Source organism: Rousettus aegyptiacus, unplaced genomic scaffold (genome assembly GCF_014176215.1).
Source record: "Rousettus aegyptiacus isolate mRouAeg1 unplaced genomic scaffold, mRouAeg1.p scaffold_m13_p_14, whole genome shotgun sequence".
Classification (NCBI taxonomy): domain Eukaryota; kingdom Metazoa; phylum Chordata; class Mammalia; order Chiroptera; family Pteropodidae; genus Rousettus; species Rousettus aegyptiacus.
The window spans coordinates 43,315,300-43,340,701 of NW_023416289.1; the positions used below are offsets into that span (position 1 = coordinate 43,315,300).

General features: G+C 52.3%; 2 protein-coding genes and 1 pseudogene across 3 annotated transcripts in view; 2 read left to right on the forward strand and 1 right to left on the reverse strand.

Annotated features, from left to right (window-relative positions):
* MARK4 (microtubule affinity regulating kinase 4) overlaps positions 1 to 14,763 on the forward strand; it is a 28,608-nt gene extending 13,845 nt beyond the window's left edge. The window contains exons 9-18 of one of the 2 annotated variants that reach the window (XM_016150422.2): positions 690 to 809; positions 1,273 to 1,372; positions 2,661 to 2,770; positions 2,878 to 3,037; positions 5,814 to 6,031; positions 8,193 to 8,296; positions 10,127 to 10,405; positions 10,610 to 10,689; positions 11,698 to 11,742; positions 13,138 to 14,763. In XM_016150422.2, coding sequence (XP_016005908.1) covers positions 690 to 809; positions 1,273 to 1,372; positions 2,661 to 2,770; positions 2,878 to 3,037; positions 5,814 to 6,031; positions 8,193 to 8,296; positions 10,127 to 10,405; positions 10,610 to 10,689; positions 11,698 to 11,742; positions 13,138 to 13,202 — 1,281 coding nt within the window. In that variant the 3' untranslated portion in view covers positions 13,203 to 14,763. The remainder of the gene's footprint in view (positions 1 to 689; positions 810 to 1,272; positions 1,373 to 2,660; positions 2,771 to 2,877; positions 3,038 to 5,813; positions 6,032 to 8,192; positions 8,297 to 10,126; positions 10,406 to 10,609; positions 10,690 to 11,697; positions 11,743 to 13,137) is intronic. The other variant, XM_016150412.2, reaches the window with a different exon arrangement.
* LOC118611795 lies at positions 4,843 to 4,961 on the forward strand (annotated as a pseudogene).
* A 2,172-nt stretch (positions 14,764 to 16,935) lies between the features above and the next one.
* CKM (creatine kinase, M-type) lies at positions 16,936 to 25,402 on the reverse strand. Its single transcript, XM_016150437.2, has 8 exons — positions 25,274 to 25,402; positions 23,174 to 23,387; positions 22,157 to 22,311; positions 21,453 to 21,585; positions 19,648 to 19,819; positions 18,557 to 18,680; positions 17,967 to 18,156; positions 16,936 to 17,470 (listed from the first exon to the last, which is right to left on the reverse strand). The coding sequence occupies exons 2-8, from the start codon at positions 23,364 to 23,366 to the stop codon at positions 17,292 to 17,294; spliced, it is 1,146 nt and encodes a 381-aa protein (XP_016005923.1). The 5' UTR covers positions 23,367 to 23,387; positions 25,274 to 25,402; the 3' UTR covers positions 16,936 to 17,291.

Genomic DNA, 25,402 nt, shown 5'->3' on the forward strand with positions numbered 1-25,402 from the left:
TCACTCTCTCCTCCATTTCCTGTCTCCCTCGGTTCTTTATTCAGGACGGAAACTCTCCCTGGTCCACCATGCCGTGGAGCATGCAATTTATTGTCTCTTTCACAGCATTGCAAAGCCCTTCATAAAGGCTTTTAAAAATAAAACATAAATGAGTGCTCATCCTTTGAGACTGCCAGGGCCTCATAACTCTTTGGAAAGATAGGCCTGTCTAGGGGGAAAGGAACCAGGAGTGAAGGGGGTGTGCAGGATCCTCCTCCAGCCTCCACTTTTGGAACCCTAATATTTAAGCAGCACTTGCTCTGGGCCTGGCCTGTGAAGCGGATGCCAGGATCCCTGTTTAAAGATAAGGACACTGAGGCCCCAGAGGCTCACTCACCTGCCCACATCCCCTCTTACCTGGCTCATAGAATTCACTTTCTCTGTTAAGATTACCCCAAATTAAAAGTTATATAGCTTTAGAAATAGCATTATATTTTTGGAAAGTTGCTGCATCTAGTACAGCATTCCCATTTTACAGATGAGGAGCCGAGGTTAGGAGAGAGCAATGGGGTTTTGCCTACCTTGTCAGGGCGGGGACTCAGAGCTCTTGCCACTTCTGTCTGGGGATTGGGACAAAAATGAGTGTGTGTGTATGTGTAACGGGTGGGGAGGCAGGGTGGATCCCTCCCCCAGTAACCCCATCTCCCCAGGAGCTGCGGGAGCGAGTCCTCAGAGGGAAGTACCGGGTCCCTTTCTACATGTCAACAGACTGTGAGAGCATCCTGCGGAGATTTTTGGTGCTGAACCCAGCTAAACGCTGCACTCTCGAGGTAAGCGCCGGCTCCAAACCCCTCCCATTGCAGCCTTCTTGCCCTGCACCTTTGCTTTCCTGTGCCCACCTGCCTAAGGTCCGCTGCTGGAAGGTGGGAGCCAGGCAGCCTTGGAAAAGGCTCCTAGGCCCATCCCGATGCCACCAACCCAATAGCCTCGCCCACTCCTTGCCATGCCAGTAATTAGCTAATGAGCTCCTAGGATGATTACAGGGTGCTGGGGACCCAGAAGATGCGGGGGAAGGAGGGTAGCTTCAGGAGGCTCCAGCAGGGGGCTGGCGGATTGGGCGAGGAGGTGCTAACTCCCAGGAAACCCTTGATTCTGGGGTGTTAGGCCATGGAGGTGGGAGGCAGGACAGGTAGCTATACCTGGGGGCCTGCCTGAGAGGTAGGAAGCTGTGTTTTCTCTATTTTTTTCTGATGTCTGTCTTCCTCCTTCCCTGTCCTGCTCTAATTCTTGCAGCAAATCATGAAAGACAAATGGATCAACATCGGCTATGAGGGTGAGGAGTTAAAGCCATACACTGAGCCGGAGGAGGACTTCGGGGACACCAAGCGAATCGGTGAGGGTCAGGGAACGTGAGTGCTGCAGCTCCACAGAGCCACGGGCCATGGAGCCAGGGGTTAGTGCATCAGAGAAGTTTGCGAAGCAATTAAGGAGAGCAGAGGAGTCGGCCTCCAGCCCCTGTGCTGCTACTTTCTAGCTATGTGACCCCGGGCAAGTAGCTTCCCTCCTTTGTGCTTCTATATAAAATTGGCAGAATCATAAAACCTATCTTATAGGGGTTTTATGAATATTAAGTGAGTTAATCTACATAAAGCACTTTATATGAGACATGTAATTAGTGCTGACATGTGTTAGCTTTGACTATTAAGACACAAAAAGAAGTCACAGGTCACTTCCAGAGGAGTTTGGGCACAAGTCATCAGTAATCTGCATGGTTGGGGAAAGCCCTCACCTTGACACATGCCTCATTCTCCCCTCCTTTGGTCCCGATCCTTCTAGCCTGGAACCTGTGAACACTTGACCCCCATAAAGCATTAGCTTTGGAAGAGCCCCTTAGGAACCCTCCAGTAATTCTCCATTCCACAGCTGAGGAAACTGAAGCCACCATCAGAGCTGGCCATGTTAACCTGGGCTTTCATGGTTGCAAGCAACAGAAAACAAGCATTCTGGCTTAAACTAGATGACGATAATAATAAGTTGAACCAAGTGAAATTCCATTTCTACAGCTCAAAAATTGTCAATACCAGCAATATAATATGGTTCAACCTAATAGCGAAAAGTTACTCATTTACGTAACTAAAAAGGCCAGGGTATGTCAGCCTTCAGACACAGGTAGATCCAGGTGCTCGTAGATAGTTGTTCAGAATCTTCTAAGTGGTGGCTTCTTTCCCCGCCAGGAACAAGCTGGCAACAACATATCCTAGTGGCCAGGACACCCCATCAGGAAGAGAAGCCACTTACTGATGTTCTACTAAAAGCACTAGGCTGGTGACCATTGGCTACCCTTGAACCCATCAGTTTGGTCTTGAGAATGGAATGCTGTGATTGGCCAGAACTTGGTCATATGCCCACTCTGAACCAATCAGTGTGACTTTGGGTATGGAGCCTTCTGATTGGCCAGACCTGGGTCGTACGCCTGCCCTTGGGGCTTAGAGCAGGTGGGAGTCAGCCAGATGACCTAAACCGGGAAGGAATATTCTTCCAAGGAAAGTTAGGGTACTCCTGGCAGAATGAGGAATGGGTACTGGACAGGCCAAAGAGCAGACCTTGCCAATGTGATGTAAAAACGAGTAGAAGGGAAGGGTCTTGGGACACTGAACCTCCTTTCCATCCCCCTCTCCCAGAGGTAATGGTGGGTATGGGCTACACACGGGAAGAAATCAAAGAGGCCTTGACCAGCCAGAAGTACAACGAAGTGACTGCCACCTACCTCCTGCTGGGCAGGAAGACTGAGGTCAGAAGGCGCCAGCGGCATTTGGGTTACGCGATGCCCAGGGTGGAAGGATTTCCAGGGCAAAGGGAACATGGCATTAAGGCTCCTTATCTGTCATCCTCTTGCAGGAGGGTGGGGACCGGGGTGCCCCAGCACTTGCCCTGGCACGGGTGCGGGCACCCAGTGACACCACTAATGGAACAAGCTCCAGCAAAGGCACCAGCCACAGCAAAGGGCAACGAAGTTCCTCCTCCACCTACCACCGCCAGCGCAGGCATAGTGATTTCTGTGAGTACGGCTGCACACCCTCACATGCACTACTGGCCCCAAAGCCTCGGCCCTGTGTTAATCCAGGTTCTCTGGTTGGCAGGCAACAGAAATCTGCTCAAGCCAATTCCAGCAAAGGGAGTAATTTCTCATAAAAACGCAGGGATATTGCATGGAACTTGGAGGCAGGAATACACCGCCAGGCTCAGGGAGGGATTACAAATAGGAAAAGCAGCCAGACTCAGAGCAGACACTCTCTATGTCTTGCTTCCTCCCTGCTTATCTGAAATTTTTCTTTTTCTCTTACTTATCTCACCTTATAGTTTCCCATTCTCTCAGCTCTTTACATCTCAGTTTTAGAGACCGGCCCAAATGGTAGCTGGAATTTCTAGTTTACTTGTGAGGGAGAGAACTCTGATATCAGGGTCAATTTGGGATTAATCCACCGCGATTGGGACACAGGAGCACACATTGTACAAAGCGGCTACTGAGAGCCTGTCCTCTGGCTTCTCCTCCACACTGAAATGAGGGGGGGGGGCCCTTTCTTACTAGCGGAAAAGGGCTGGGCAGACACCTAATTGTATCTCACATTCTATAACTGAAAAATATCTCATCACCTGCAGAAAATAGACTCCACTAAAGAATAGGCATGGAAAATTTTAAGAGGTCTCTTACCTATACCCTCGTCAAATGTTAATCCTCTCCACTATTTTTTAAGAACTTTATTGAGAAATAATGCACATACCATATAGTTAACCCATTCAAAGTGTACAATTCAGTGGTGTTAATATATTTATAGAGTCATGTATCCATCACCATGATCAATTTTAGAACATTTTTATTACCCTAAAAAGAAGCTCTACACCCTATAGGCTCCAGTCCCCCTCCCCTCCAGCCCCCCAACCTCTGGCAACTACTAATCTATTACCTACCTGTATGTACGGATTTCCCTATCCCAAACATTTCATGTAAAAGGAATTATACAACATGGGACCTTTTGTATCTGGCTTCTATCATTTAGGATAATGTTTTCAAGGTCTATTCATGTTGTAGCATGGATTAGTACTTTATTCCTTTTATTTGCCAAATAATACCCCATTGTACTAAAAGTCCGCCTTTTGCTTATCCTTTCTTCAGCTGATGGACATTTGGGCTGTTTCTTCCTATTGGCTATTGTGAATAATGCTGCTGTAAACATTTGTGTACAGTTTTGTGTAGACATATGTTTTCATTTCTCGTGGGCACATAACTAGGAGCGGAATTGCTAGGTCATACAGTAACTCTATGTTTAACAGTCTGAGGAACGGATAAGGCGGTCTCCAACTCTGTTATTTTGCAGCCCTTCTTTTCTCAAGGGGTGAAGTTCTTTACTCTGGGACAGTCACTGGTATAGGGAAAAGGGGAAGCTCAGCATCAGCCCTAAGCAGGAATTGTAGGGTTCTGGATGGTCAAGCCATTCCCCTCCGCTGGGTCTCCTTTTCCCCACCCATAAAATAGCAAGACTGACCAGGAAAGTCCCCAAGAAGCTTGTGACTCCAACATCCTTTGGTAAGAACGTGGTACCCTTTAACAGCCCCCCATGGAGACCTGGATCCCAGGGATTCTCAGAGTGAAGGATTGTTGGCTGGTGTCCATCATTGTAGAATTTTTATGACAGTTCTGGGATTTTTGACCACTAAGGTTCATGAGGATTTAACACACAGAAATTCTGATCGTCTGAAGTTGTAGAACATGTTAAACCCCCTGGATCTAAAACTGCAAATTCCTAAGATGTTTTAAGGGACCAAATTTGTTTTGTTTTTTTGAAATTAAAAGTTAAATGCTTCATCTACGGCCATGCTACCCTGAACAAACCCAATCCCATCTGATCTCGGAAGCTAAGCAGGATCAGGCCTGGTTAGTACTTGGATGGGAGACCACCTAGGAAGACCAGGTGCTGTAGGCGTAAAAAAATAAAAGGGATCGTAAGCTGCCAAGGTCTTTGCAATCTGTGAGGTCAACCTTGCCGAAAAATAAATAAATAAAAATAAAAGTTACATGCTTCTAATTTGACAGTACGAAGAGGGTGGACAGTAAAAAAAGTTTCTATGTCACCAATCTCTCCCAGCCACTACCCCCTCTTCCCTGCCTATTCTCCTTGGAGGCAGCCATTGTTACTGGTTTATACTAATTCTTTTGGAGAGGTTTCATTTAAAAATATATAAAGAGGTCGATATAAAAAGAAGAAAGACAGAAGAGAGACATAAACATATATAAATACTACATAAACATTGATATACTATGAAAATAATACAAATGATAACCTTTTGTAAATATTCATATATAAAGAAGGAGATATAGATAAATAAATACACATAGACATGTACTTTTTTCTTTTTTATACAAATGGTGGTACACTGTAGATCTCATGCCTTGCCTTTTCTGCTTTGTAGTCTACTTGAAAAGCTCTCTATTGTTACATAAAGAACTTTCTCGTTCTTCTTTATGGCTGCACAGTATTCCATTGTGTCGGAATATCTTGGTTTATTTAACTGTTCTCCTATTAAGGGACATTTAGGCTGTTGCCAGTCTTTGGACCTTAAAAACAGAATGATGCAATGCGTAACCTCTACATGCATTGTGTCATTTATGTAGTTTCTGAATCAGTGTATGCGCATGTGTCATTTGGCAGATAGTGTCAGAATGGCCTATGCAGAGATTGTAGCCCATGCGAGAAATTCTAAGGTTCCAAAGAGCACAGAGTAGGCTCTGTATTTTCCAGGGAACGCCAGCCCTAAGTGTCCCCTCTTTTCCCCAGGCGGCCCATCCCCCGCACCCCTGCACCCCAAACGCAGCCCAACCAGCACCGGAGAGGCGGAGCTGAAGGAGGAGCGTCTGCCAGGCCGGAAGGCGAGCTGCAGCGCTGCGGGCAGTGGGAGCCGCGGGCTTCCTCCGTCCAGCCCCATGGTCAGCAGCGCTCACAACCCCAACAAGGCGGAGATCCCAGAGCGGCGGAAGGACAGCACGAGCACCCCTGTGAGTGGCCGGGCTGGGGGTGGTTGTGGGGGGCAGGGCGGAGCCACAGCCACACATGGCCCAGCCTGCAGATGCCACCGGGTTCGCATCTTTCAGACCACGCAATTTCCCATGCTGTTCCTGGACCACCACACAGGACTCCTTGTTACATCCGTGCGTTAATTCACTCGGCAGACAGTTATAGACGGTTCTCTCTTTGCCTGAGCTTGTGCTTGATGCTAGTGTGTAAATTGGTATTTTGTGTCAGAAAGGAGCAGTATACATGCTTGGGGCAGGAAGGATTTAATGAAGAGATTTTGGTGTGGTGCTTCAAAATTATAGGAGGGGCTAGAAGAGCAGGCAATAGACTGGACCTATAGGAATGACACCTCGCCACAGCAGATCTGACCCACCAAGGGAGCTGCCACCTTTGAGGCGACTTCTGACACTGCAGAATTCAAGAACATGTGGTCATGGCTGCAATGCAAGATGCAGAACTTCCTTCTCCACCAGAAGAGCCTCTTAGCAGCCAGAGGTCTGGAGAACAAGCCCTGCAGCCCTGCTGGAGCTAAGACCCTCATCTCTTGACCTTGCCCATGTGAGCAGAGGTTCAAGGGGCAGGACAGTGACTTCCACCCTATTTCCGCCTTCCAAATCTTCATGAGTGCAAAGATTGGTTACTATCCAGAACCAGAGTTGAGAGGAGTCTGGGGAATATAGTATTTGGCTTCCCCCCCTCCCTTTTGCTGCTTCTGCAGCTTTCTAGAATGGTATGGCGCAGGCTGAGGGAACCAAAATATCCTTAACATTGGGAGACAAGGTGGAGGCAGATTATAGGAATGGTCAGGACTCTCAAGCCAGATGGACCAGAGTTTGAATTACATCAATGAGCTGTGTGACCTGGAGCAAGTGACTTCACCTCAGTATTCCACCCAATGAAATGAGCTCATCGAAGAACTTGGGTTGTCATGAGAATAAAGTACTTCATATAGTGTCTGTAAGGCTCAGTAAGCACTCAGAGTTATTGATATTGTTAAAATAAACCTACACTTTGAGTAGCTAGAAAAGGAACAGAAATTAGCACCCCCCGAAAAATAAAAGGAAGGAAATAATAAAGAGAAGAAAAGTCAATAAAAGAGAAAACAGATATACACTAGAAAAAATCAACAAAGCCAAAAGCTAGTTCTTAAAAAGATTATTAAAAGTGGATCCCTAGCTAGACTGATTAAAAAAAAAAGATAGCAAACATGAATTACCAATATCAGAATGAAAATGAGAACTGTGTTTTAACATAAGATAGTAAGAAGGTTATAGGAACTTTAAGCCAATAAATTTGACAACTTAAAGTGGACAAATGCCTCAACACAGTGAACCGAAACCAACACATAGAAAACCTAAACAGTCGTATATTCTTGTTAAAGAAATTAAATCCATAATTTAAGCCTTTCCCGTAAAGAAAATTCCAGACCCAGATGGCTCTAAACTGGTGGAATTATTCCAGACATTGAAAGAAGAAATAACACCAATCTTAGACAGACTTCCTGGAGTTAGAAAAAGAGGGATCACCTCCCAATACATTTTATGAGGTGACATAATCCTGATGTGATACTTCCTGTCCTCAGCTCCCAGTCCAGTGTGGGGCAGGGACGTATCTGTGAACAGAGGTTGACAATACAGTGATCAAGGCTGCGTTGGGCAGGCCACAGGAGGCACCTGACTCAGCCTGGAGCCGGGAGTGGGGGTAGATTATGAAGTGACACCTGAAAGGTACATTAGGAGTGAGTCAGGGAGAAGGTAGGAGGAATATCCAGGTAGCAGATGAGACGCTTGTGCAAAGGCAGAGAGGAGAGACACAGTGTGGCATGAATATGTTTTTAAAAGTTTGATGGTCCATACCAAGAGGAATAGAGGTGGGGGAGAGGTGGACAAGGCTGCCCTCTGGAACCTTCCCTGATCCCTGCCCTCTCAGCTCCAATGGCCTCCCATGCCTCTTAGCCTAGTTTGCTGGGGTGACACATTATAACCTCACGTCTTTGGGTTGGTCCTTTAGCCCAGAGTAAAGTGTCAGTTTAAACACAGGCCCCTGCTTCATTCATAACGAGGGAGGCCAGAGAGGGTCAACGCGGGGAGTTAAGGGATGTCCCTTCACCCCCTGACCCCCTCCCGGCCGTGTCTCCCACAGAACAACCTCCCTCCCAGCATGATGACCCGCAGAAACACCTACGTTTGCACAGAACGCCCGGGGGCTGAGCGCCCATCCCTGTTGCCAAATGGCAAAGAAAACAGGTATGGAGGGGGCGGCAGTGGGGGGCAGGGGAGGGGTGCCAGGGGGACTGGGGAGCTGGTATGTCTGCCTTTCTCTTGGCAGACTCTATCCGTGTCCTCCCCCTCTCAAACCCCCCTGAAAATCCTCCCCCCTTAATTAATTAACCAGTCATCAGCACAGGGAAGCGTCTGCCCTGTTCTCTGCCTACGAGCCTTGGGATTCTGAGTTTCTTTTATTTTTATTTTTTGAATGATCCATTTTTAGAACTTAGAAGCCCCAGAATGTCACAGCTTCCACATCCTCTGGTTGGCTGGTTTTCAAACTTATTTGCCTGAGTCTGTTCAGCAGGCAAGTGAGGGGAACCAGTGCAGACCAGCTGGAGCATAAAAAGGAATGGATTTGTTCACATCAGAGTTCAGGCCCAGGAGTGGAGCGGGCTTCGGGGTGACACTCCCACCCACCAGGACCGTAGAGATGTAAAAATGATAGCAGCTAACATTCATCAAGTAGTAACCATGTGTCATGCTTCTGTACCTTAGCTGGTTGAATGTCCCTAACAACTCTGTGAGGTAGATCCTGGTATCTCCAATTTACAACTGATGAGATGAGGCACAGAGAGGTTAAGTAACTTATCCAAGGACACACAGCTGGTAAGCCAAGGAGCAAAGATTCTAGACTGACTCTTGAGTCTGTATTTGTAGCCATTGTAATGCATGGCCTTCCAGTTCTAGTCAAGAGATGGCACATAGTTAGAGTATAGATTCAGGTGCTGAAACAAAGAGTCCCCAAGGTACAGTGCCTTAAATGAGGTAGAGATTTAGTCTTCGGTGACATAACCATCCAGAGATAGGTAGGCGGGGTCCTCCAAGGTGGGGTCCTCTCAACATGAGGCTCCAGCTATGGGTCTGAGGCCACTGCGCCAGTTGCCACCATTTCTCAAAAGAGCAAGAAGAGTGGAAAGAATGTGGAGTGCAAGCAGCATTCTTTTTAGAAGCGTGACCCAGAAATGGTACAGGGCACTCCTGCTTATATCCCATTGGCCAGAGCATGGTCATATGACCACCCCTAGCTGCAAGAGAGGCTGGGAAATGTAGTCTAGCTGTGTGGCCCTGTGCAATGCTCCTACTATTAAAGGTTTGGTTACTATAGTAGAACAAAGAGGGTAGATTCTCGGAGACAAATAGTGGCATCTACCACAGTCAGGGTTCCCTCTTTGAGATATTCAGGCTGGTCCTGGGGTCCCTGAAGGGCTAGAGATTGGAGGTCTGGCCCCTGCTGTTGGGACTGGGAGGATCAGAGGGGCTGGAGGAGGGTCCTGGGATAGTGATGCTACCACCGCACACACGGCATCTTGAGAGAGTTAGGAAGGGGGGTCGCATCCTCTTTATTTTCATAATGTTGAAAAATTGTCATAGCGAATATAGGTACCCTTGAGGTACACATCTATTCCTTTCCCAAGTTTGGATAACGAAAGTTCAGATAGCAAAGTATTTGCAAAGTCATTTCGGTTCCTGAGGTTTGGATGGCAAATAGCAAGGGGTTCATCCAGAGCTCTCTGAATCTATTCAGTGGCTGAGTTTGGAGGAAGGAGAGTTTGGCATAGGGGACAGTTTGGAGGGGTAGAGTTGGAAGAAGGGATGGTTTGAGGGAGAAATGGCTTTGGAGCTAAGAGAGGACTGGGTTGTATGATACGACAAGGGTTGCTTGCACATCTGTACGTGATAGCCCTGGCTCTGAGCTCTAGTTTGGGTGAAGTTTCTGATCTCAAGACAGGACAGTGAAAAATCAGAGGGACTGGGGACTCGGACTGCCTTGGAATCCCGGCCTGACCTGTCTTTCTCTGCCGACAGCTCGGGTACCCCACGGGTGCCCCCCGCCTCCCCCTCCAGTCACAGCCTGGCTCCGCCATCGGGGGAACGGAGCCGCCTGGCACGGGGTTCCACCATCCGAAGCACCTTCCATGGCGGCCAGGTCCGGGACCGGCGGGCAGGGGGTGGGGGAGGCGGGGGTGTGCAGAATGGGCCCCCCGCCTCTCCCACGCTGGCCCATGAGGCCGCACCCTTGCCCACCGGGCGGCCCCGCCCCACCACCAACCTCTTCACCAAGCTGACCTCCAAACTGACCCGAAGGTGAGCCCCGCAGGACATGGGGGGTGGGGGGGGCGCGGAGGGGAGTCCAGTGGGGCCTAACCTGTCTTCTACTCTGCTCTGCCTCCTGTGCCCCGACATCGTCATCATCTCCTCCTCCTCCTCCTCCTCCTCCTCCTCCTCCTCCTCCTCCTCCTCCTCCTCCTCCTCCTCCTCCGTCACCCTTCACTGGCCTCCTCACTGCAGGGTTACCCTCGATCCCTCTAAACGACAGAACTCTAACCGCTGTGTTTCGGGCGCCTCTCTGCCCCAGGGATCCAAGATCAGTAAGTCCTGTCCCCTCTCTGCTGGCTCGGCCCTCCTGTCTGCGAGTCTGAGCGGTGCGTGTGGTGGGGAGGGCTCTGTGAGTGGGGGAGGGGCCGCACCTGGGCTCGTTTTCTCATTGAATAAATAATAGTCTGGCCTCTGCAGACTGGCTCTCGGGGTCCAGACCCCAGCTCTGTCGAATGACCTTGAGCAAGACACTTGACCAGTTTCTCCGGGCCCCACTGTCTGCTCCTGCAAAGTGATAACAGTACCTTCCTGTTAGGGTCACTGTGTGAACTGACTTAGGGGACACAGGGACTGAGCTTATAATGTTACCTTGGAAAATGCCTTACGAGTGTTTGCCATTAGTAGTCACTGAGCACGTCTTGTGTGCCTAGAACCGTCCTGGGCCCCGGAGTAGAGCGAACAAACTGTTCTGAGTCTAAGCCCTGCCCTGGCAAAGCTGATGTTCTACTAGAGGGTTCAGTAAATAAAGTAGATAGACCGCCAGGCACTAAGGAGAAAAGCGGAGCAGGGAAGAGGGGTCAGGGGCATGGGGAAGGGAGGCGCAGCCTTAAATGGGGGCGGGCCTCACTCAGGAGGCATCGTCTGGGCAAAGGCTGGAGGAGGGCTGCGGGTGTGTGTGTGTGTGTGTGTGTGACCTCTTCTGTATGTATGTGCGTGTCTCTGTCTCTGCCCGTGCGCTCGCTCACGCGCATGCTCTCTCTCTCTCCCTCTCCCTCTCTCTCTGTCTCTCTGTCTCTGTCTCTCTCTCTCTCTCTCTCTCTCGTCTTCCAAAGTTTTCAGTATCTTTCTATCTTCTGCACTAACCATTTCAGAGTGGGCTCCCCTCCTGGGCAAGGATAAGATCACATCTTGACCCCAGGTCTTCCCCTCCCCAGAGTGCCAGCCAGTGGGGAAGAAACGGGCCAAGGCAGGGGCTGCCCCGAGTCCTGGATGCAGTGGGTTTTGGGAAGGGGACTCCCTATATCCAGGTTAGACACTCTGTCCCTGTCCCCTTCCCCTAGGGTCGCAGACGAACCTGAGAGAATCGGGGGACCTGAGGTCACAAGGTGAGTTAGCGTGCCCTCCCCCCCCACTGCCACACCAGCCTCATCCTCCAAGGCTGGCTCCCTGAGAGGCCCCTGTGACCCTCCCTTCTCTTCCAGCCCCTCCTCCTCTCCCTTCCTCTCATTTCCGCCCTATCCCTGAGCCTCTCCCATTGGTCACCAGCTCCTCCTCCTGTTGACATCACACCTCCTTTTCCTTCTCATCCAGTGAGGCAGAATGGTGGTCAGCGGGTGGCAAACATTATCTGTACGGCCCTCCGTGGAAAATTATTCAGCCTCTGAGGGCCAGACAGTCTGTGCCATGGCTGTTCCCTGCCACTGTAGCACAAAAGCAGGCATCCGCAATACACACACACGAATGCATGCGGCCGCGTTCCAGTAAAACTTTATTTATAAAATCGGGCAGTACCTGTACCTTGACAAGCCCTGCTTTAGTTGGACACCGCACTAGTTTAGAGACCCCAGTGTGAATAAAGAGCCGACCCCGCGGTTCCAGCAAAGTCTCAGACCTGACTCTCATTGGCTGGGGCGGGGTCACGTGTCTACCCCTAAACCAGTGCCTATGGCCAGGGAGATGGAATTATCTCATTGGCCAGGACTGAGTCATGTCCTCGTCCTTGGGGTGGAGGCAGCCCCACCCAAAACCAGAAAGACTAGGTCCCCAGCCCTTCTCAGAAGGGACACTGGGTGCTTTAGGCAGGGCGTTTTTTTGTTGTGCAGGGCTGAGAACATGTCGTCCCTGATCCCCTCACCCAACCTAATAAATGCCCATAGTGCTCCCATCCCAAGACTGTGACAATCAAAAAGCCCCCAGAAATTTCCAGATGCCCCTTGGAGGACAGTACTGCTTCTAGGTGAGAAGGGTTGACCTCTGAGGGATCCATCTCTTTGGAAGGAGGAGTATTTGTTTGGGAACAAACTCAGCTATGAAAGGAAAGAGACCCCAACGCAGACAGGGCGATTCCTCTCACGCAAACCGTGTGGCCAGGCCGGGCTGGCAGAGCCACTCTGTCCCATGTCACTCAGGTAGCCAGGTTCTTGCCTCGCCATCACTGCCGTCATGTTCACAGTTGAGGCAGCTCGTGCTCACAGGATGTGGGGCACGGAGGCCAGGGCAGACAGTGTTCTTTGAAGGAGGTGATAGGTGTGGAGCTGCAGGTGATGTTCTCATTCCTATCCTGGAGTTTGGAGACGAGGCCCTTCCTGGCTGCAAGGTGCCCTGGGAAGTGCAGTCTCTCACCAGGGAGCTGTGCGTCCATGGAAACTGTTACTGGGATTAGAGGGGGCGCCAGGTTTCTAGAGACCAGGTGTCCACTCTAGGAGCCTGTCCGTAAGCGGGGTTGGTGGGTTACCTTCCCCTCTTCTCCCACCTGTGACTTTACTGTTGTCCCACCCCAGTTGCCATCTACCTTGGGATCAAACGGAAACCGCCCCCCGGCTGCTCCGATTCCCCTGGAGTGTGAAGCTGACCAGCTCGCGCCCACCCGAAGCCCTGATGGCGGCTCTGCGCCAGGCCACCGCGGCCGCCCGCTGCCGCTGCCGCCAGCCGCAGCCGTTCCTGCTGGCCTGCCTGCACGGGGGTGCGGGCGGGCCCGAGCCCCTGTCCCACTTTGAAGTGGAGGTCTGCCAGCTGCCCCGGCCAGGCCTGCGGGGAGTCCTCTTCCGCCGAGTGGCAGGCACCGCCCTGGCCTTCCGCACCCTCGTCACCCGCATCTCCAATGACCTCGAGCTCTGAGCCGCCGTGGCCCTGGGTCCCCTCCTCTTCCTCGTCCTCTTCACTTCTGCCGGAGGGAAGGGGGTCAGGGAGAGGATTCTCCCTATGTCATCCCCTCAGTTTCCCTGACTTTGATTTGGGGGCAGAGACTGTCCCCTCTGCTGTTCTCTGGGGACACTCGACATGAGAGAAGAGTGAGGGGGCTTAGCAGAGGGAGCTGGCACCTTCCTGGAGCCTCCCGCCGATCCTGCCCGCCTCGCCATGCCGTGCGGCACCTGAGGAGACTTTGGGGGCAGGGCAGGGGCAGAAAGAGAAACTGAGGACACTTCCATTCCTCCCAACAGTTCAAGAATTAGGCCGTGGGCAGGGGCAGGAAGAGTTGCTGAGCCTAAAGACTGGAGAATTTGGGGGGCTGGGAGTGGGGGTCAGAGAGGCAGAGTCCTTCCCCTCCCCGACCCCTCATGCTCGAACCCCTCCTTCCTGCCCCAGGCTGGCGCGGGGCACTTTGTACAAATCCTTGTAAATTACCCCAAACCTTCCCTTCTGCAGAGATCTCTCAAGGAGCTGCCGCTGTCACCTCCGGTTTTTAAGTTATTACACCCCTACCCTCCTGTCAGCCCCCTCACCTGCAGCCTATTGCCCAATAAACTTAGGAGAGTCCCCCTCCCCCACACTGACCCTGGGGTTTTGCTTCCCTGCCCTCATCTGCAAGTGAGATGAAGACGAGGGGCCAGTGGTTTCTCAGTGTCCTCATCTGCAGGATGGGAGTAGGGGGGCTGTGAGGGTCGAGGGTGAGCGTGGAAGAGGGCAGGATAGAACTCGGCCTCATCCACGAGGCCCCCATTCCTACATGGGACCCCCATTCATCCACTCACGCCCACTCACACGTTATACTGGACTCTAAGCCACTTCTTACTCCAGTAGTATGTCTATTCAATAAACAGTCATCAACCGGCTCCTACTCCGTGCCAGGCCCAGTGCTGGACATGGAGACGCAGGAGCCCCTGTTTGTGGGGGATGTGGGGTCTGACACAAACACTAGGGAAACCATTGCCTTGAGATCCCGGAAGAGAAAGGAGGTTGGGGGGGCACTCCAGAGGAATCGGTGCCTGAGCTGGACTTTGAAGGATGAGTGGGAGTTGACCAGGTGTTGGGTCTGTGGTGAGCGAATGCCTGGAAGTGGGGGTGCATGGTACATCTGCAGAGAACTGTGGGTAAATTCATTGTGGCTGCTGTATCGAGGGTGGGTGGAGAATTAGCAAGAGAAATGCTGTATTAGGACTAATAATCCATCTACACTTAAGCAAAAAGCTTTTTGTTCGCTGATGTTATTTAATGATCCCGGGGTGCCGGCAGCAGGCCCGCTCACCTCCGCTGTTTTTTCAGTGCCAGTTTTATGCTAGTAGTTTAATCCAGTGGGTGCTCCCTGATGGCAGAGATGACCCTGGAAGTTCCTCATTGCCTGCTTCCTGCAGAAGTCCCTAGACAGGCTCTCACTGGTCCAGAAAAGTCAGGTAGTCATCTCTGAACCAGTCACTCTGACTCAAGTGGCCAGGCCTGTGCCCACATCTGGAGTTAGAGGGGGTTCCTCAAAGGGAAGTCAGGGTGTTGTGAGCAGGAGAAGGGATGGAAGCACTTCAGGGGTGTCCAGTACCCCAGAAAGCCAAGGCTTGGTTACCTGGGACCTTGTGGGCCAAAGTAAGAAAGCTGGGCTTTCATCCGAGGGCACCAGTGTGCCATGGAGGGTTATGTGCAGGCTTAAGTGTGCCTCAGTTGCCCATTTGGGGCACGGTAGGGTCAACGTTTGTCTTCCTGGGGCTGATAGGAAAGCTGTGCAAACTTCAGGGTCTGGGCAGACATATTCCTGTCTCATGAGAGAGGCCAGAAAAGGGGACTGCCTAAGGGTTTTTAAGGTTGAGAGGGCAGAAAAGGGGGTGTTGAGGGAACCAGCCCTAGGTAGGGACAGTGGTGACCAAGACAGCCCCAGCGCTGGCCCGAGGGCTTAAGGTGGTCCTCAGTGATGATCCAGAGTGGGCAGGGCTGGTATGGGGGAGGCCAACAGGTTTCCTGAAGGAGCAGCTAGCTAGACACAACGCGATGGGGGTGGGGAGGTACGTGCATTCTAGGTAGAGGGATAGCATGTGCAAATGAGCAGCTGGCAAGCAAGACAGAGTACAGGTCCTTTAGCAAATGGCGTGCGATTCAGGGTGAGCACAGAGTCACTGCGAGAGAGGAGGCTGGAGATTCTGGCAGGGTCTTGGGTGTTGTGGAGAAAGTCCTGGGCCTCCTTCCAAGGGCACTGGGGAGCCATAGTGAGTCTGTGAGCAAGGGAGGGGCAGGGGCAGGATTGCATTGTGAAGGGAGGGAAGGAGACAGATCCAAAGAGTAGAGAGGAGGCTGGGTGGGACAGAGGGGCGAGAGAAGGGTTGGATTTAAGGTTTATGAGGCAAAATGGGCAGGACGGGCATGGTAGCTGACAGATGCTCGGGGCTGCGGATTTGCCTGGTTCATCCATCTGGGCTGCAGTGTTTGTGGTTTGTGTGGCCTCTGGGCAGTGGGGCAAGGGTCAGAGCTGGGATTAGTGACTGGGATCTTCAGTTGGGGACAATATTGTGAAAGACATTCTGGCATCTGATAGGCCTTGTATGTCATGGCCTTTGGGGTCTCTCTTAACCTTCCTCTTTCAGTAATCTGGAAATTCTTTGGGAATCCTGAGCCTCAGTTTCCCCTTCCTGCTCCTTTATGGGACCAAGCTCTCCGAAAGACCAATCTCTAAAGACTTAATACGGGTGCCCTGATGCAAGCCCCAGTCTGAAGGGGAACACAGCTCGCGCAGAGACATTAAGATGGGAATTGCAGGGTGTAAGGAGCAAAAGAATATATATAGGAGTCATGGGGAAAGAGCTGGAAAGATCACCCTTCAGCAAAGGGTGTGCATTTCCGTTTGAACTTGAAGAGTTGCAAATAACAGTGTGTCTTAGGAGATGTGGGAGCTATGGCAGCTTCTCCAGCAAAATTAGGGAAGTTGAACAGACTGGTAGCGACTACAGATGGATGAAGTCAGACCACACAGAAGGACGCCAGTAAAAAGCATAATGAGGTACATGTGATGAGACGCGTGGGCGGGCTCCGACGGGAGGCCCGTGGGCCGAATTCAAGTCTCACACATCTTGTTTGGCCTGCGACTCTCCCTCACGCAGACCCCGTGTTTGAGATCTGAGCACGTGTGATCAGGAGTCAAGGTTGGGAAGGGCCCAAGTTTGGCTGTGTGACACTAGGCCACACCTCTCTGGGTTTCGTATTTCCCAGAGAGCCTTGTGATTTTTGGATTACACGCTGTACTCTAACTTTGCCTCATTTTAGAGATGGGATAAAACGTGCCTAGTACGTGCCAAGAGGGCGAACCCCTTCGAGGTCACACAGCGGCCAATTACGAAAGTCCCTCCTCTTCCTCCTCCCTCCACAGCCATTGCACATAAAGCTAAGGCCACCATTGCTTTTATTAGTTGCTTCGAGTGGAGAAAAAGTATGAGCTCCAGATGTGTAAAGGCCCCGCCATTCGCCAGAGCTCCTGCTGGTGGGCGCAGCTCTCGGGAAAAGAGAGGAGGGGTTGACGAAGGTTTCTCTTGGCCAGAACCCAGAGGATGGAGCCCACTGGTTGGAACTCTGGTAGGAACTGGAACGCCCAGAAGGGTGAAGAGAGCCCCCAGTTGAGCGAACCATTACAAGCGGGCCTCCGGGGGGAAGGGGCGGGGCAAGGGGAAGGGGCGTGCCTCCGGCGGGCTGAGTCCTCACTTTGGCTGGGGCTCCAGCAGTCGGCGGCGGGCGGGCTAGGCCCCTATTTCTGGGCGGGGATCATGTCGTCGATGGACTGTCCCTTTTCCAGCTTCTTCTCCATCTCCACCATGAGCTTCACACCGTCCACCACCAGCTGCACCTGCTCTACCTCCGACGAACCCAGCCGATCGGCGTTGGACACGTCGAACACTGAGCCCACGGCAGCGGTGTCCACGCCACCTGTGAGAGCAGGAGGCAGGTGCATGAAGAGGAAGTAGAGGTGCAGGAGGGGGACCCGAAACGCGGCCCCTGTGCCAACTGCAACAGCCGCACATATCGAATGCCTACTGTGTAACAGGTTATGTGCACGCAGAGCCTCCCAAATGGCTGTCTATTCACGTCTCCGCCATCCAACAAGAGAATAAGCACGATGGGTAAGAGACTGAACTCTAGAGCCGGACGCCTGGGGTCCAATTCTGACCGTCCTTCCCTTTCCAAGTGGGAAACTGAGGCCCATAGGGGGCCGGGGACATACACAACGTGTATTGTATAACCATGATGCTATATCGACTCTCATGAGATAAGGCGTGCTGATGCCCATTTGCAGAGGAAGAAAGAGGCTCACAGAGGGCCAGCTCTTGACGCACCCCCAGAACTCGTGGGGGATGCCCCACCTCGCGTTCCCCCGCCAAAAGGGCCCGCCTCCCACGTCGCAGTGCGGGAGGTGGAGCCGCACCTGTGCCCCGCTTCTGCAGGCGCAGACGGCCGAGGATCTCCTCGAACTTGGGATGCTTGCTCAGGTGCGCTAGCTTCACGTGCACGCCCCCACGCAGCCCGGTGCCCAAGTTGGATGGGCAGGTGAGCACGTAGCCCAGGTGCTCGTTCCACATGAAGGGGTGGCCGGCTTTCTTGAAGATCTCCTCAATCTGAGGTAGGGGGAGAACACCAGGAGTCACCGCCAGCAGGCGCCTCCGAATACACGCGCAACGCAGACCATGTTCGGAGGGACGGCTTGAGGATGTGGGTGGAGGCGGGTTCTGGGGTGGGGGTGCGGCTGGAAACCCAGAGGGATGAGATTGTGAGGGGAGGGGCCGGACGACACCGGGCGGCAGGATTCTGAGCCAGCTGGGCTTGAGGACGCTTTGGAGGCCGGTTCTCAGGGGCGGGGCTTGAGCATGGGGGTGGAGCCTCGGAAAGCGTTTAGGCGCGTCTGCGGGGCGAGGCTGGTGTAGGGGGAGGAGCCGGATTACGAGGGGCGGGGACTCGGGAAGAGGGTGTGGCGTTCAGAGTGGAGTCGGACGGCAGCTTCGCGCGGCCCGCGCTCACCTTCTGCAGCCCCACGCAGAAGCGGCGGAAAACCTCCTTCATGTTGCCCCCCTTCTCCATGGAGATGACTCGGAGGTGGTCCTCCTCGTTCACCCACACCAGGAAGCTCTTGTTGTCATTGTGCCTGGGGTGGGGCGCAGCAAGAGGCCAAGGAATCAGCTCCGCCCTCTCTCAAACACATAACCCCCGCTAGGGGGCAGCGGGCTAAGGGGCATGAGGTAGCGGTATCCACTTCACCAGAATCGCAGAAGCTTACACCTGTACGCCCTTATCACAGGATCAGTGAAATCTCAAATCCTGGAATCAAGGACTTTTAGGGTCTTAGGTGTTTGAACAGCATTAAATTATAGGCTCTTAGAATCTTAGAATCAGAAGTTTGGAATTGATAAATCTTGGAAATCCTACAGCTGGTCTCATGACCAGTCTTTCTATCACATAGACATCTCAGAAAAAGAGTCTTAGAACATAAAAATATTTAAAGTCTTGAAATCTCAGAATCATCCCATTTGTAAATCTTAGCACCTACACTCTCCAAATCATTTGAAACCTAGGTTCTTGTAATTTTTTAAAGTATTTGACTATCAGAATCAGGGATTTAAAGATTCACAGAAAGCCTAATCATCAACAATACATATTAATAAAGATCATATTAATAGCCAAGATGTACTGAGCACTTATTATGTAGCAGGCACTGTTTTAAATACTTTACATAACTTAACTCATTACTTCTCACAAGAACCCAAACAGCTATGGATTATTGTAATCTCCATTTTCTAAATGGGGAAACCAGGGCAGAGAAATGTTAAATAATATGCCCTAGGTCACACAGTTATCAAGTGGCAGCCCTGGGATTTGAACCCAGCGAGTCTCGGTCGAGTCTAAGTTCCTAACTGCCATTTCCCTGGTCCAAGTTTTCCAAAATGTGACACACAGACCACAGGGTAGGCAGGGGAGGAGGGCGAGATCATTTCCTGTGGTTCTTGGAAACATAATTACTTTGGTGGTCTTGACTTTGGTGGAGGAATAAGGAGGGCCGTGGGGGGACTGGAGAAGGCTGGGGAGAGGGGAGGAATGGGGGAAGGGGGTCTCACCAGATGCCACGGGCGTCGGGCCAGTCTCGGGCCATGCCAGAGGCCAGCAGCAGTGGGGATACGGGCTTGTCAAACAGGAAATGGTCATCGATGAGCTGCTGCTGCTCCTGCTCTGTCATGCTCTTCAGGGGATAGTATTTCCCCTTGAACTCACCTGTCAGGCTGTTGAGGGCTGAGGGGCCACATGAATGAGTGGTCAGCAGCCTGCACCCCTGAAGCCAGGTGTGGAGGCCTCAGGGGTCCCACACTGCTGCCCTAAGGGGCCTGGGCCTTGGTCCCGTGGATATCCTAAAGGTGCCTGAGTACTGTGTCTAAATACAATGACCCCCCCAAAACGTGGTCCACCCCTGTCAGCCCAGGGCCCAGGAATAGCCGCACGATTTGCTCAAGCCAGAAAATACGATTTTCCCCTTCCCTTGACCCTTACACCTGATCCACCTGTAAGTTGACAAGACAGCCAGAGTCTCAAGACTTTGGGGAGCCATCATTATAATATAGTATATATAGCATGTGTATGTATTCATATGTATAATAAATATATATTATGTTTATAATAAGTATATTTGTATATATGTATAATACATATATTGATATACATTTTACATATTATTTGTATCATATACTATATAATGTGTTATATATCATATACTATATACTATATTATGAAAAGTCAATTATGTAAGCTTATAAGTTAAATTATATTTAAAACAAAGGTAATAAATACTCAAAACTGCCACTTCCTAACCATTTTTCTACATTTCCTATTATCTATCTTCCTGAAGTTATGCTCATCTGTCGTTTCTGTATGGCAGAAATGCTATGGGGTGATGTGCTCCCCCACGCCTGTTCCCATCTCTGTAAGCTGTCATGTCGCTAGCTTAAAATAGGCCGTGATGGGAGAATTTACACCACAGAAATTGGCCATTGCTGCAAGGCAGGGCTTTTTTTTTTTTTTTTTTTTTTGAGAGCCAGTTGTTAAACATTTATCAGACCAACACGATTCCTGATGGCTCTTCCTCCAAAACATACACATACTTTCTCCCATCCCGTTGCTATCCCTCATCCCTTACCTGGACCACTGCAGTGGCCTGCTCATGGTCACTCTGCTCCTACCTTTGCCTATAGTCTGCTCCTCACTCAGCAGCCAGAAGGCTCCATGTAAGTCTGACCCTGTCCTTCCTCTGATCGCCACTCTCCTGTACCTTCCGCCTCCCTCAGAGTCAAAGCCAACCCCCTCTGGACAGGCCACAAGGCTCTGCCCGACCTGACCTCATCCCTCGGCCTCATCTTGCCCCTTGGCTCCAGGCGCAATGGTTTCCTTGCCTTCCCTCCCCATCTCAGGGCCTTTGCACTTGCTGTTCCACTTGCTACAATTCTTCCCAAGGTGGGCTCCTTCTTGTCAATCAGGTCTCAACTCCTTCCTAAGGTAGCACCCCTGTCCTGCCACGCCCCCTTGTTTCCTGGATTCATGGCATTTTAGAATTATCTTGTTGTTCTGTTGATGGATGGGTGGGTGGGTGAGTAGGTGGATGGATGGATGGATGGATGGATGGCTATCAGGACCCTGGTGCAACTGGTATCTTCATGGACCTGCTCAGGGTGCCTCAAGTCTTGACACAGCGCCCCCTCCCCAGACTTTCCACCAGGGGCAACGCTGCTCGCTGTCCCACACCAAGCACCCATGAGTTACCAAGCAACTTCCCTCTTTTGGAAAGTGGAGCTCAGGGGGGCCCCGGGGATCTGCCCATGGAGGAGCAGAGCCAGAGCTGGGTGGGCCCTGGCAGTGGGTGGGTGGGGGCTCTCACCTTCCACAGAAAGTTTCTCCACAGCCCGGCGCTCCCCGCGGGAGCAGTGGGGTGGCAGCGTGTAGCCCTTGATGCTGCGGCCGGTGCGGACGCGGCTGCTGAGCACATAGTTGGGGTCCAGGTCGTCTCCACCCTGGAGAGCAGGTGGGCATCACGTCCAGTTCCCTCTGACTCTGGGCCACTCACTTCCTTTGGTTCCTCCTGCCCCACTGGCCGGCCTCTCCTTGGCTCTGTCTCTCTCCCCCATCTCTTCATCTATTTCGTTTTTTTCTCCATATCTCTCTTTCCCCATTTTATCTCCCCATTTCTGTGTCTCTTCATCTCTCTGTGTCTCTTAATCTCCCTATGGCTCTCTGACTCTCTCCAGCCTCTCTCTGTATCTCTTTCTTTCTACACATCTCCTTTGTGCCTGCCTTTCCCTCTCTCTCTCTCCTCCACCCTTTTCTACCCACCCCCTTCCCTCCCCCCTTGTCTGTGTTCTCTCTGTCCCTCCCTCTCTCTATTTCTCTCCATCTCTGTTCCTCTCTGTGTCCGTGTCTGTGTCTGAGTGCCCCTCCTACCTCCATCCTTCTTTGTTTCTGTGTCTCTCCTCCCTCGCTGTCTCCCTCTGTCCTGTCCTTCTCCCTCTCCTCCGTCCCTCCTCCTCTCCCATCTGCCCTCTCTCCCCAATGCCCCGCCCCCCACCCCACCCCCGGGGATCCAACCTTGAGGTTCTCGTGGTTGAGATCGGTCTTGTGCTTGTCTGTGGGCTTGTAGCCCCCGTGCCGGTCCTGGATGATGGGGTCAAAGAGCTCCTTGAAAACCACGTAGGACTCCTCGTCACCGGCCACACAGCCCACAGTCATGATGAAGGGGTGACCTGGGGGTCAGTGTGAGGTCAGAGGTGCTTGGCCCCAGCAAAGAAGACCTGGGCTCCTGGGTACAGTGTAGACTTAATGTGTGTGTGCGTGCGTGCACGTGCACAGGGGTTCATTCAACCTCTGGGTCAGAACGGAGAAGGCTGAAGGTTGGTAAAAACGGGGAGGGGAGGCTGGGAAAGGTCAAGGGAGCCTCTGGGGTGAGGGAAGAATGCCGGGAGCAGGGCAAAGGAGAAGGGAGCGTCTCGTGGGGGCCAGTTACAAGGTCCTAAAACTGTTACCATTGATCATAGAATTTTCGCCTGTAATTTTTCAGAACCTTAGACTCTCAGCTCCCTTAGAGAGTAAGAGACTTGAAAGACCTTCTCACTCCGCAGACAGAGAGGCAGCAGCTTGGAGAGAGGGGGCTTCTCTCCTCAGTCACACGATGAGTTGGAGAGTGAGACTAGAACCCTGTCTCCTGCGACCAGGTGTCCACCTGCAACACCCCTGTCAGATTCTGGGTGGTCACTTTGTCTCAGGTGCTGCTTTAGCACTGCATGTTGTCACGTACACTGGCTCCTATGTTGTCACAACACAGGTGCCCATTTTTTAGGCACGCCAAGTGAGGCCGGGGGAGATAAAGTGACTTTCTGGGGGAAGTCTCACATTGCACTCCTGTGTATTTGTCCAGTGGTTTACTATGTGTCAGGGCCTGTCCTTAGCCCTTTCCACATACGAATTAATGTGTTTCTCACAACAGCCCCATGAATTTCCACAGATGAGGAAACTGAGACCAGGGAAGGCTGGATCAAGGCCTGGCAGACAGCCTCCAAAGCACCCCCCACCCCACCTTCCAGTCCTGGCGATGCTCCTCTCCCTTACCTGGGTTGTCCACACCTGTCTGGATGACATCGTCCAGAGTGAAGCCGGAAGGAGTCTCCTTGTCCCGCAGCTTCTTGTAGAGGTCAGGGGTCAGCACCTTGGCCATATGGTTGTTGTGCTTGCTGAGGTCCGGGTATTCCTCCTCCGGCTTGTAATTCAGCTTATATTTGTTGTGGGTGTTACCGAACGGCATGGCGATAGTGTAGGGGGAGCTCTGGGGGGGGGGGCGGGCGAAGGGGAGAAGGTTAGCTCACCTCCAGCAGTGACCAGCAAGGCAACAGAGCAGGGCTCTGGAGTCAGGCAGGCCGGAGGTCCAGTCCTGACTCCCGTGCTGTGTGACTAGGAGAGAGAGAGGTCCCCTCTCTGAGTCCCTGTGTTTTGACAAGATGCATCAGGAGCCTCGGATTCAGATCCCAGCTCTGCCACAACTTAGCAGGTGACTGTGGACTTGTAACCTTGCTGGAGACTGAGTTTCTCTCCAGCCGGGAAATGGAGTGGGGAGCCTTCATGTTGGAGTAGTAAATCTGGGTTCGAATCCTAGCTCTGGCACTTACTATAAGCTGTGTGACCACGGGCAAGTTGCTTAACCTCTCTGTGCCTCATGTTACTTCTCTGTGAAACTGGGTTCATAATAGCACCCACCTCTTGGGGCTGTGGGAGGATTAAGGAAGCTAATGTATGTAAAGGACTTGGAATAGTGCCCACTCCGCAGTAAGCCTTATTCTGCCAGCTATTACTATTATTATTCTTGTTGTCATTGTTGTTGTTATTGTTGTTATTGTTGTTATTTTAAAGGTCTGTGGGAGGAGGAGCTGATGAGAGGTGGAGGGTGTTGCTGGGAATGAGTGTGTGAGCAGGGAGGGGACAGTGCCTCTCCGAAGGTTCTTGGGTGCTCAGTCAAGGGGTGAAGGGCAGAGTGGACAGGAGTGGGCGGGGTGGCTGCCCCCAGCTCTTCCACAGGGCTCAGATGGGAAGAAAAGCCCAGCCTCTGGGGTCGGCAGAGCTGGGTTCGAATCCCAACAATGCCATTTCCCTGCTGCATTATTGTTATTATTACTTTTATTCACAAAACTCAGAAAGGAGGAGGGACCCTTCAGTGGCGGTGATAGGGTGGGACGCTCGCTCCCAGCTCCAGGCATGGGGAGCGGGGAGGATGGCGGGACGACTGGGAGGGACAACGATGAGGCATCAGGCCAGGGCGATGGGAACCGTTGAAAGACCTCTGGAACGGCTGTGCAGGGCTGGGGGTTATTTTTAGAGTCTGGCAGACTCCCCCTCCACCCCCCATCCAGCTGCCACCCCCACCCCACCCCCCACATTCCAGGGGCTCGCCTTGCACCAAGTCAGCAGGCGGGAGACAGGTGGGCCAGGGCGGGTGTGAGGACATGCATCCAGGCCTCGGGGCGCAAGGGCTGCAAACCCAGAAACCTCCCTTCAGAGGGTGTCCCCGCCCCCACCCCTGCTGGGGACATGCCAGGAGAGGGCACTGAGGCAACATGGGTGAGCCCAAGGGACAAGAGCAGAAATAGCCCCAGAGCCACACACATGTCACTGTGAATCCCAGATCACACCATAAGCAAGAGTCGCACTCGCATGCCTCCAAATTCAGGGACGCACCCAGGATACAGGCACCCATGCAGGAGCCACGGCAAGGCAGACACAAGGTCACACTGCTGGGGGACGCAACGGGGACCCACAGGGTCACGAATGCAAAGACCCCACAGTGCCTGCTCCTGCAGACCCTGGCACCTCGCACGGCTTGTGGCGCCTAGTTCTGGTGACGAACCATCATGAACACGGGCCAGGCTCCCAGCCCCTTGCGGGGGGTGACAGCTGGCAGCTGTCAAGCCTCCTTTCCTCTCCAGAATCCCTCCCCAGGACCCTGTGCCACAGAGATCACAAGTCACAGCAGGAGCTGGGGACTCACAGATGGAAGGGACTCCCAGACACAAGGTCAACCTTCCTACACACTGACCCGCCTGCAGGAGGACGTGGGAGCAGAGAGACATACATGCAAGGCTGCTTCCCAAGCTGGGCCAGTCTCCGGCAGCCACGGGGTCCCGCTCTGGATCCCACCCTGACCCCCACCCAGGGTGGTACCTGTCTGGGCTGTGCAGAAAGGGGCTGTCTGTGTCCTGCAGGCAACACTGACCCGAAGGAAGAGCCTGCAGCCCTGGCCTTATATAGGGGCTTTGCTATTGGCTGGGAGGGGCTGCCCCTGGGCAGCGG

Excerpts from the sequence above, each read along its gene's own strand:
- CKM (XM_016150437.2), bottom strand. The coding sequence starts at position 23,366 with ATGCCGTTCGGTAACACCCACAACAAATATAAGCTGAATTACAAGCCG. Across the intron at positions 19,820-21,452 it reads GGAGAAACTTTCTGTGGAAG|CCCTCAACAGCCTGACAGGT; the intron begins GTGAGAGCCCCC and ends GTGGCCCCTCAG. Across the intron at positions 18,681-19,647 it reads CCCGACGCCCGTGGCATCTG|GCACAATGACAACAAGAGCT; the intron begins GTGAGACCCCCT and ends GCCCCACCCCAG.